Raw genomic sequence first — 11,823 nt, forward strand, 5'->3', positions numbered from 1 at the left:
CCTCCAGAGAGGAGGTTGATACCCTGACATCATGCTGCAAGGACAATAACATCTCTCTCAACGTCAGCAAGACTATGGATATGATTTTGGACTACAGGAGGCGGCAAGAGGAGGAACATGCACCCCTACACATCAACGGATCTGAAGTCGAGAAGGTCACCTCTTCTTCTTGAGGAGACTAAAGAAGTTTGGTATGGACTCAGTCATCCTCACTAACTTTTACAGATGCACTATAGCGAGCATTCTGACTGGTTGCATTACAGTGTGGTCTGGGAGCTGCACAGACTTGGACCGCAAGGCCCTACGAAGTGTGGTCCGTTCTGCTGAGTTCATTATTGGCAGGAAGCTCCCAGCCCTACAGGACACCTACCACACACGTTGTCTCAGGAAAACTGGCAGGATTCTAAGAGACTGTTATCACCCATCCTTCAGTCTCTTCACCCCGTTGCCTTCTGGCAGGTGATACCGCAGCATTCGGTCTCACACACGCAGACTGGACAACAGTTTCTATCCAAGGGCCATCAGGCTTCTGAATGGACATTGATATGGACACTGATATGGACATTGATATGGACATTGATATGGACATTGATATGGACATTGATATGGACATTGATATGGACATTGATATGGACATTAATACATTTCTCACTAGCCACTTTACACACTGTCACTTTCAGTTCATTATTGCATTATTGCACTAACTTACACCTCTTGTCTTCAGGTTAATATAGGTCTTGTCTCAGGTTAGTTAGGTCTATAAGGTTAGTATAGCTCATTATGTGTATTACAGGTCTAGTATATTGTATTGTATATTCCATACTATTTTGTATATTTAGAAGGTTTATTATTATTTTATTTATATTCTATTTTAGCGTTTCATAGATGTAATCTATGTTCTTAGTACTTGTATGTCATGTTATGCCAAGTTGTCTGCATTGTCTTGTCCCAAGAATTTCAGAGCACAGTCTGACCTTGTGTTGCTCTGTGCACCTGACAATAAAAAACTTGAAACTTGAAATGAACACTTCATGTCACTGTATAACCAAGTACAGCATTAAAAATGATGAAATGTCATTAGCATCAGAAACAATCGAATCATTGAAGCAAAGCATTTTTAAATTGTGTTTACTGGAATACAGTCAGACCATATGATTGTTATAGTTATTAACCCGTGGCTAACAAGTGAAACATCTTTGGAAGTTAACTAACTTTGATATTGAATCAATTCTTAATTGTCAGAATAGTAAAAACATTTTGAATACAAGACTGGGCAGTGATCTTGATTAGGGAAGACACAGCTGTTCTGATCACATCATATTATACCAGTCCTTGTAGGCCTAGTCTGGCTAATGCTTAAGTCATTTTGCAAACCAAACACAAACAACAGTTAATTAAATATTTCATGACTGGAACTAAATCTTTTAATCATAACAGTTATTAAGTTCAAGAGCATTAAAGGAGGGTCTAGAAGCCAATAAGCAGCCAAAATTGGCTTCTAAAGAAGATTGTCTTCAACTCATCCTGATTGGTCTATGATTTCAATCCCATGAACCTTGACTGTGCCTGTCAAGAATACGAAGTTATACATCTCGTATCCGTGGCGATTGGGGAATTGGATCTCAGATTTATCAGGAAGGGTGACAAAAAACGTTTCCTCTGTGAAGGTAATGGATACCTAAGAACAAGAGAAAGCTATTGTGAATTTCTGTTGAAAACATTTTCTAGTTGAGAAAACAACAAGAAAAAAGCGCTGCTTTAGGAATACATTCTAGGTTGTGCCTCACTTTGAACTTCTCTCCGGAGTTGAAGGGGAAGTTTTTGGCACGTTGTTCCTTCACATTCCATTTCCCTGAATGGGAGGAATTTAACACCACCACATTTTCTTGATCGATGCGGACGTCGAAGTGCAGAGCGATGTCGTCCTCACTGTGACCAATGTTGAGGGAAAATCTATTGAAAGTGAAAACATCATTAAAGAAGCCAACATCATGGTTGTAACGGGTTTTACATTCTTCACAAGGTGCCAATCCTGAACCAGTCTGTTGTGTCTTGTAAACTTTTATACAGTCATATTTGGATGCTTAAGATGTATATAAAAAGCACACAGCAGGGGTATTAACAAACTCCTTTTTTCCTTTTTTATCCGAATCTCTTGAACATGACTTCACGTTTGAATTGGACCAATTCTCTTCTGACATCTGGTAGGCAGCTCCTTATTTTATATTACCCTTAATACACCAATCACATCTCTCCATATAAGAAATACATTGATTGCCAACAAACCATTTTGAACATTCCTTTCTTTTAAATCTATGTGGGTTTCCAAAACACCACACAGTCAAGGCATATCACTGTATACAAGCAGAGTCTGGGAGTCAGGTCAGCAACACATTTTTATCTTCAGTCACTCACCTTGATGTGGGGACCCCAGTGAAGTTCAGGACCTGTCCCTTCTTGAAGGAGAAGTTTCTCATCTCTATGACCTGCATGGTAGGAAGAGACACAGAGACAGAGCAGTGTGCTGGTGTTTTACGATGGTTATGAATAAACCGGCTATGACTTGACCAGCCGCCCGAAAGCACTTCATAATGACAGAGGTCAGTGCTATCGGGCGATAGTCATTCATGCAGGTGACCTTGGTGTTCTTGGGCACAGGGAGGATGGTGGTCCTCTTGAAGCAGGTGGGGAGTACAGACAGGCTGAGGGAGAGGTGGAAGATGTCACTGAAGACCCCTGTTCGCTAGTCAGCGCAGCCCCTGAGGCTTCACCTCATCAACAATTACTGGAGTAGTTTGTACTTCTAACAGGTTATTAAACATAATTACAGGTTCTGTTTTGTAAGCCTGGCACATATTCTATGGTACATGTTGGTTTAAAGTGTGCAGAGTATAGCACCAACAGCTGCTGGAGAGGACATGGTGAGCCAGTTGAGCTGAAGTGCAGCTTAATATGAAATCAAACTTTAACTTCACAAACTCATCCTTTACCAGTTCATCAAAGTTGTTTACTAAATGCAACCACATAGGAGGTGGTAAACAAGAAAAGCTGCTTCTGAAATCCAGCTGTTACTGAGAATCTCTTACTAAGACAAAAGGTGTTGCTAAGAAAATGCTTAATCTTTGACAATAAGCTATACATGAGGAAGAACATTAGTTTTATGCAAGTGTCAGTCACCTTGATGATAAAACTCTGGTAGAAGACAGAAGAGACAGAGAATATAAGAGAGAGAGCAAAGAGAGCAGAAGAGAGAGAGAGAGAGAGAGAGAGACAGAGAGAGAGAGAGAGAAAAAGGAGAGAAGACTTGGACACACAGAAGGAAGGAGGCTGAAGACTTGGACACACAGAAGGATGGAGGCTGAAGACTTGGACACACAAAAGGATGGAGGCTGAGGTGTTACTCCGAACTGAATGTGAGAGAGGGAAAGTGAGCAGGGTTGAGACTGGAGATCTGTTTAAATGATATTTGTGTGAACAAATCGACATTGAATCGTGCAAAAGTTTAAACTCAAAACATTTTGCAAGTTTAAAACGGATCTGCTAATAAACTAACACATTACACTAACAAAAAATATGTCTGAATGCATTCAATTAATTAAAAAATAAAAATCTATGTCATCATTTGTACATGCATCACTTCACCATTAGACTACTTCCAAACGCGTAAACATTTTCTAACGAGTAGGCTTACTTACTCCACTCATCATCTTGAAGGCTCAACGTCAGTCCAATGTTGAGGAAAAAGCTGTTTCGATGTGCAAGGCTCATCTTGTAGGATGGTTTATATATGTTCCTGTGTTTCTGACACTTTGAGTGATGTCAGGAGTTCCGTTCCAGCCGGCCAGGAGAAAACAAACGTTCTTCCTCATATCTAATTTAGTGTCGGAGATTAACCTTCTTTTTTACATATATATCAGCCACACCTGTTAGAAAGACATTCTCACAGCACGTTTTCAGAAGCAGTTTTTCTTGTTTACAACTTCCTATATGGTTGCATTGACTTTTTGATGACCTGGTTGAGGATGAGTTTGTGAAGGTACAGTTTCAAGCTGCACTTCAGCTCTACGTCTCTTGTCAGACACATAGTTATCTCTCCAGCAGCTGTTGGTGATACTACTCTCACTTCAAACCCCACTGTACAATACACAGGCTAGGCTTACAAAACAGATACATTTAGTAATCTTTGTTTAATAACCTATTAAAAGTACATATTACTCCTGTGTCACTTGGCCAGGGTGTCTTGGGCTTCCAGCACTGAATGAGGCATAGCATTAAAAGAGGATGAAATGTTAGTGACAGAATCAAACAGAAGCAGTACATGTATTTACTTTGTTCACTGGAATAATCAGACCTTCTTATGATAATTAGCTCTACCAACCCATAGCTAACAAGTGAAACATCTTTGGAAGTTAACTGACTTTGATATTGAATCAGTTCTTAATTTTCAGAACTATAAAACAACCTAAAATTCAAGACCGGGTCTGGACCTTTATCAGACACAGCTGTTCCAGTCACATCACATCCCTCATCCCTGGTTTCTGTGTTGAAGGAAGTTTTGCTTGCTGGCTGCACCACATAGATGGCTCTGATAAGGACATGGAAATGGATGAATACTTCATGTGAAATGTTGAGCGTTATCTGTACTTAGACAAAGTCAGTGAATGGTTTTGTCAAAAGGCACATCCGAGCGAGCTGAAATGTAAAACCTAGAGATGGTCACAGTGCTAAAATGAACAGCCTTTTGTCAGCAGAGTTTGACTTTAAAATTACTGTAGCCTGTGTATAACACTGTATACGTAACCCTGCCTAGCATTAAATATGATGTAATGTCAGTAGTGTTAGAATCAAACAGAAGCAAAGCTTTTGTTTATTGTTTTCTACTGGAATACAGTCAGACCATATGATTGATATAGTTATTAACCCGTGGCTAACAAATTAAACATCCTTGGAAGTTAATTGAGTGCGTTCTCACTGAGGGAGGGGGCGCAGTGTTTCTGGCTCGCCGGCGAGCCAAGGATTGAGAACAGGTTAAAGAACCGCATTTACAGTTTTTCACAATTGTTAACACACAAAAAGCAAAACTTTGGCACAATTTTCACAACCCTAACGTCATGTACCAATTGCTCGACCCAATTTATCACTACTTTACACTCCCTTATCTGCATTAGACTCTGACATTCCTTGTTTACACACTGATGTCAATTACACATCACCTGGTTGTCAAAACACTACACACAATGTTCAGTTGTTGCACACACTTCTCAAGTAAAGTCTCAAAGCATCAACCTACAACACACAACTATTCAAATCTCTAAACACTCAGGTCTGGTGAGCAATTTGCGATCAGGACTGCAGCATAAAAAGGGCCTTGAGCCTCTGTTTGTTTGGTGAACAATGGAGAACTTAGAACATGTCAACAACCAGAGAAGGAGAGGGGTAAGAGTGAGAAGGGGAAGAGGAGGACAAGGAAGAGGACAAGGAAGGGGACAAGGAAGAGGACGAGGAAGAGGACGAGGACGAGGACGAGGAAGAGGAGGAGGAGGAGGAGGAGGAGGAGGAGGAGGAGGAGGAGGAGGAGGAGGAGGAGGAGGAGGAGAAGAAGGAGGAGAAAGAAGGAGAACGATGATCTCTAATGAGATTTGGGCTACCGTAGTTGACCATGTGCTCAACCATGGTTTGAGCATGAGGGAGGCTGGCCAGAGGGTCAAAACAAATCTCAGCCGCTTCACAGTTGCTGCCATCATTAGAACCTTTAGGATGGAGAACAGGTATGAATTATATTTGCCTTGTGTACTGAAATATTGCATATCAATAGAATACACTGTGCTCACTGTATTTGTATTTTGCAGGACTGAAAGATAACCACGACGTGGAGGAAGAACATGCACTTTCACAGCCGAACAGGAGACTGACATTGTGAAAATGGTTTGTGAAAACAACACCATCGCACTCTGACAGATACAAACCAGGATCCTGGCTGACCATGCCACATTCAGAAACATCCAGACCATCAGCCTCTCTACACTGTACGGTGTTCTCCGCAGGAATGCCATGCGGATGAAACAAGTGTACAGGGTCCTATTCGACCAGAATACTGACCACATCAAGGAGTTATGGCAAGAGTTTATAAGTCCCATACATTCAGCACTGACACATTATGTATTGCATCTGTAATGTGTCTCACTGTACCCCACTGTGTTGACCCATCTGTGTCCATACTATACAGTAACTTGCATTATCATGCTGTCTGTTCCAGCAGATCCAGAAGCATGATACAGCTAATGATCTATATGAATACATTAATACATATTCTTTGATGAGGTTGGATTCAACCTGGTGAAGAGGAGGCGCCGGGGCAGAAATGTCATTGGCCAGCACGCCATTGTTGAGGTGAGGTCCCCGCTGAGCGTGGTGGGAACATCACTTTGTGTGCTACAATGGGTTGAGCAGGCCCGTTGACAGTACTGTACTGTTCAAAAAATAAAACTATTTTTGCTGCATGTCTGCTGTTTTATGTTTGACTATGAACACATTTGGCCTACACTGAGACATTTTACAAAAGTTGAAATGGCTCATTCTCCAGAGTCATTGTCATTCATATGATGTGTTCCATTTTGAGAATTGTGTTTTCAATGTTGTACTACTGTGTGCTGTGAATGCTTGGTAGTGTGCAGCAAATGCTTATTGTGTGTACTGTTATGAATGGTATGTGTGTGTCATTTGAAAATATGGCTGTGTACCAAATGAGAACACGAGTTCCATTTTGTGAACAGGTGAGATATTTGATGGCAAAGAGTCCTCTTGCAAAGGGAGTGTCAAGTTTAGAATTTTGTGTGTGAGGTTTTCAGTTTTGTGTGTGAGGTTTTGAGAAAGACGTTATTGTTTTGAGAAACGTGTGTTAACAATTGTGAAAAACTGTAAAAAATGTAGTTCCAGTCTTGAAATATTTAATGAACTTTCAGCATTATTTGTGTTTGGTTTGCAAAATGACTTAAGCACTAGCCAGACTAGGCCTACGAGGACTGGTATAATATGATGTGATCAGAACAGCTGTGTCTTCCCTAATCAAGATCACTGCCCAGTCTTGTATTCACAATGTTTTTACTATTCTGACAATTAAGAATTTATACAATTTCAACATTTGTTAACTTCCAAAGATGTTGCAGTTCTTTGCCACTGGTTAATAACAATAACAATCATATGGTCTGACTGTATTCCAGTAGAAAACAATAAACAAAAGCTTTGCTTCTGTTTGATTCTAACACTACTGACATTACATCATATTTAATGCTAGGCAGGGTTACGTATACAGTGTTATAGACAGGCTACAGTAATTTTAAAGTCAAATTCTGCTGACAAAAGGCAGTTCATTTTAGCACCGTGACCATCTCTAGGTTTTACATTTCAGCTCGCTCGGATGAGACTTTTGAGCAAACCGTTCACTGACTTTGTCTAAGTACAGATAACGCTCAACATTTCACATGAAGTATTCATCCATTTCCATGTCCTTATCAGAGCCATCTATGTGGTGCAGCCAGCAAGCAAAACTTCCTTCAACACAGAAACCACGGATGAGGGATGTGATGTGACTGGAACAGCTGTGTCTGATAAAGGTCCAGACCCGGTCTTGAATTTTAGGTTGTTTTATAGTTCTGACAATTAAGAACTGATTCAATATCAAAGTCAGTTAACTTCCAAAGATGTTTCACTTGTTAGCTATGGGTTGGTAGAGCTAATTATCATAAGAAGGTCTGATTATTCCAGTGAACACAGTAAATACATGTACTGCTTCTGTTTGATTCTGTCACTAACATTTCATCCTCTTTTAATGCCTCATTCAGTGCTGGAAGCCCAAGACACCCGGGCCAAGTGACACTCAACCTACTGAGAATAATTTGTGACACAAGGCAGGATAGTGGACCCAAATGCGGACAGGAAGCAGGGTAGTTTGAAGTAGAATCATTTATTTGATTGTACCAAGCGATATCGTAGTCTAGGGGCAAGCAACAAGGCAGCGAGGCAGATGTATAGTGGGGAAAGCAGGTTCGTTGGTCGGTGGAAGGTCAGAGGTCGGTATCGGGGCCGAATAGCAGAGGTACATTGGGGTGGGCAGGTCTGTGGTCAGGAGGCTAAACAGGCAGAGATCAAAACCGTGAAGACAGAAAACCAGGAACGAGATACAGGAATAGTAACAGGGACCACTGGAAACGACTGTGAAGCACAAGACGATCTGCCAACTGCCAGAACAGAGAACAGAGGTTAAACATCAATGACAATAGGGGAACCCGGGAACACCTTTTGAGGGGTGGAGACAAACCAACAGGTGAAACGAATCAGGGTGTGACAATTGAAGGAGTAATGTGTACTTTTAATAGGTTATTAAACAAAGACTACTAAATGTTTCTGTTTTGTAAGCCTAGCCTGTAAATTGTACAGTGGGGTTTGAAGTGCGAGTAGTATCACCAACAGCTGCTGGAGAGCTAACTATGTATCTGACAAGAGAGGTCGAGCTGAAGTGCAGCTTGAAACTGTACCTTCACAAACTCATCCTCAACCAGGTCATCAAAAAGTGAAAGCAATGACATAGGAAATTGTAAACAAGAAAAACTGCTTCTGAAAAGTCGCTGTTACTGAGAATCTCTTACTAACAGGTGTGGCTGATGTATATGTAAAAAATAAGCTTAATCTTTGACACTAAATTAGATATGAGGAAGAACATTTGTTTTCTGCAAGCCGGCCGGAACGGAACTCCTGACATCACTCAAAGTGTCAGAAACACAGGAACATATATAAACCATCCTACAAGATGAGCCTTGCACATTGAAACAACTATTTCCTCAACATTGGACTGACGTTGCGCCTTCAAGATGGAAAGAGTAAGTATGCCTACTAGTTTGAAAATGTTTACATGTTTGAAAGTAGTCTAGTAGTGATGCATGTACAAATAAATTAAAACGGTTGAACTAAATTGTGGCGTAAACTCACCTTGAACTTCACAGCTTTCGCCTTATAAAGCATATTGTTGTATGCGGGTTCCTAACAAATACTTGTAATTTTTTGTATTTATTTTTTTAAATTTATGCATTTACAAACATTTTTTGTTGGTGAAATGTGTTACTTTATTAGCAGATCCGTTTAAAAGTTTTTTACAATCGCTATGACAGTTTTTTCAATACCTTTAACAAGTTTTTTTAAACTCTTAACGCACCAACACACCTACCACACACAATTGGCAAAACTGTTAATTTCATGCTCAAAATCACACATTGTAAACTAAACTCAAACACTAATTGTCATAACACAAAAATTCACTAAACATGACACCATGTCTACCAAACACTAACACACGTTCTCTTTTCACAGTAACATTTAGTCAATCATAGCACGATGTCATAAAAAACACTAGCATCAGATGGAATTACAGAAACTGCATTAATTTATGCAGGTGTGTGTCAGGTCTCACAGTATATGGATTATAGATTGTGTTTGCAATGCAGTTTCTTTTGAAGCCTGTACATGTTTGTTTTGTTGGGTTTAGTAAATGCATGCATTTTGTTTATCTTGCTGCAGAAATTCAGAGCAAAAAATAAATGACCGATGTCAGAGTAGCTTTATAGAATGTACAGTTACTGTATTGAAAAAAAGAAGACTGAAACATAATTGCTACAGTAAAGGCTTCAATTGCAACAGGACATTACTGCAAGAAATATGCAATTTAGCTGCCATTTACAGTATTACCCTAGCTCTGGCACTTCTCTGAGCGCCACCACACATTCTAACTCCTCTCCCTTGCCCTGGTACTTGGACATCCTCTCCTTTGTGCAGGTATTACTGTATTCTTACTTTCTTTGTGTTGCTCTATATTGTTTTTTTTCCACACAAGAGAAAAAAAAAGCACAAAGAGCTCCACTTTGCAGTACATATACCATATAGTCATGCGATTGAAAGAACCTCAACACCATAGTGTTTCCTAGTTGGGAATCAACTGTAATTTATAGTATTGGCATAACTTCAACCAGCTTTTTCTCAGAAGCAATGGAATAAAATACAGGGGATATATTTGTGTTTCAATTCACAATATAAACAGCTGTTAACTTTGACTTTAGCCAATAAATTAGGTTTTGAACATAGTGTTATCTGTTCTGACATACAGTGTTAAAGCATTGGTAAATTGGTCTGTGAAAATCGACTGCTTTGGTCTTGGTTGAGCTTGTGTGTAAAAGAAGTTCAAGCATTTAAAATGTGTGTTTACTCTATGCATTTTGTGTCAAAGCAACAAGAAATGTGTTACAGTTTTTCTGAATTGCTAAAACACTAAAACCCATTGGCCGAACAAAGTTATCAGTTGCCTAAACTCATGTAGCTAATTGTGCAGTCTGTTGTCAATACCTTAAACCATTTCACATGGTAAAACACAATTTGCTAATCTCACATAGACTTTTCAGCAAAACTCTAAACACATTTGCATTCTCAAAACACATTCTGCACTCTAATGCACATGTCATTCATACTGGTAAACACAAATGGCAACAATCAAATACAAATAGAAAAAACATGTCATTGACTAAACACAACCACTCAAAATTGATTTAACTTGTTTTTAAATGATGTGACACAACCAATATAAGCCAGTTCAGAGAGCAAACAGGTTGTTGAAGGTGGGAAAATATTCCTTGTGATGTCAATGACCCCAAAGACAAGAAGAAGCACATTGATCACATGTTTACTCCTTTGATTTTTTCCCTTTTACTGTATAGTATTGTATACTGTAGTACAGTGCATTGTAGGCTCTATACTGTACAATTACGTAACAAATGGTATGGCCCTGAACATTGCACTTTCCATTTGTTACCGTAACAGTACTGAATGCTCAATAGATTTAGATTGGTTGCAGGTTTATATCAACAAAGAACAAGAGTGAGTTGTGGGTAGTGAGATGCAGGGTATAGTACTCTGATATATCGGCCGATATAGAAAATTACTGTAATGAAATAAAAAATCCAGAAACGCGTAACAACACAAACAGATTTCCCTAACATTCTGCCCCACTCGTGTTGCCAACAGGGACGTTGTAGAGTACCCTTTGGTGACAAACTATGCAAGGCCAGTATAGTACTGTATAGGGGTACAAGGAGGAGAAAGAACAAGAACAATTGCAAAGAGCAAAGCAGAGTAGTAATTTCTGATATATGTTGAGCTACTATGTTAGAACATGTTTTCGTTCATCAAAAGACAATGACGGATAAATATGAGATTAGTTTTGAGATTATGTAAAAATTTACTTCTCCTTGAGAACTATATGTTTTGAACAATGTGTTTTAAATTTTTTGGTGTATTGTTTACTGACTGCTTGATAGTGTATATCATTTTGATCACTTTGTTTATGATTTGAGAGCAGTGTTTGATTTTGAGCACAGGTAAATCTGTTTTGAGGTGAAAGTTTGATTTTGAGGACAGGTAAAACTGTTTTGAGGCAAAAGTTTCATTTTGCAAGAGAATTCAGAGGTTTTGTAAATAGTGCTTGAAGATGAGGTTTTGTGTTTACAGTTTTGAGAAAATGGGTGACTGTTTCAAGAATGTGTTTTAGCAATTGTGAAAAACTGTAATTGTATAGCCAACACAGGCGGATGTTGTGCTAACTGTGTCAAGAGTTTAGGAAACTTGTTAAAGGTATTGAAAACAGTGTCATAGTGATTGGAAAAAACTTCAACTTGCAAAATGTTTAGAGTTTAAACTTTTACACGATTCAATGTCTATTTGTTCACACAAATATCATCTAAACCGATCGATCTCCAGTCTCAACCCTGCTCACTTTCCCTCTCT

At 39.3% G+C, this 11,823-nt stretch overlaps 1 protein-coding gene across 1 annotated transcript; it reads right to left on the reverse strand.

The window, feature by feature from the left end:
• Positions 1–1,223: 1,223 nt before the first annotated feature.
• LOC146253995 (beta-galactoside-binding lectin-like) lies at positions 1,224–2,492 on the reverse strand. The gene is made up of 3 exons (XM_084678751.1): positions 2,416–2,492; positions 1,788–1,953; positions 1,224–1,678 (listed from the first exon to the last, which is right to left on the reverse strand). Exons 1-3 carry the CDS (start codon positions 2,490–2,492, stop codon positions 1,520–1,522), a joined length of 402 nt encoding a protein of 133 aa, XP_084534877.1. The 3' UTR covers positions 1,224–1,519.
• Between the last annotated feature and the right edge of the window lie 9,331 nt (positions 2,493–11,823).

The sequence above is a fragment of the Hypomesus nipponensis genome, chromosome 17, assembly GCF_054491055.1.
Source record: "Hypomesus nipponensis isolate SF chromosome 17, ASM5449105v1, whole genome shotgun sequence".
NCBI lineage: Eukaryota > Metazoa > Chordata > Actinopteri > Osmeriformes > Osmeridae > Hypomesus > Hypomesus nipponensis.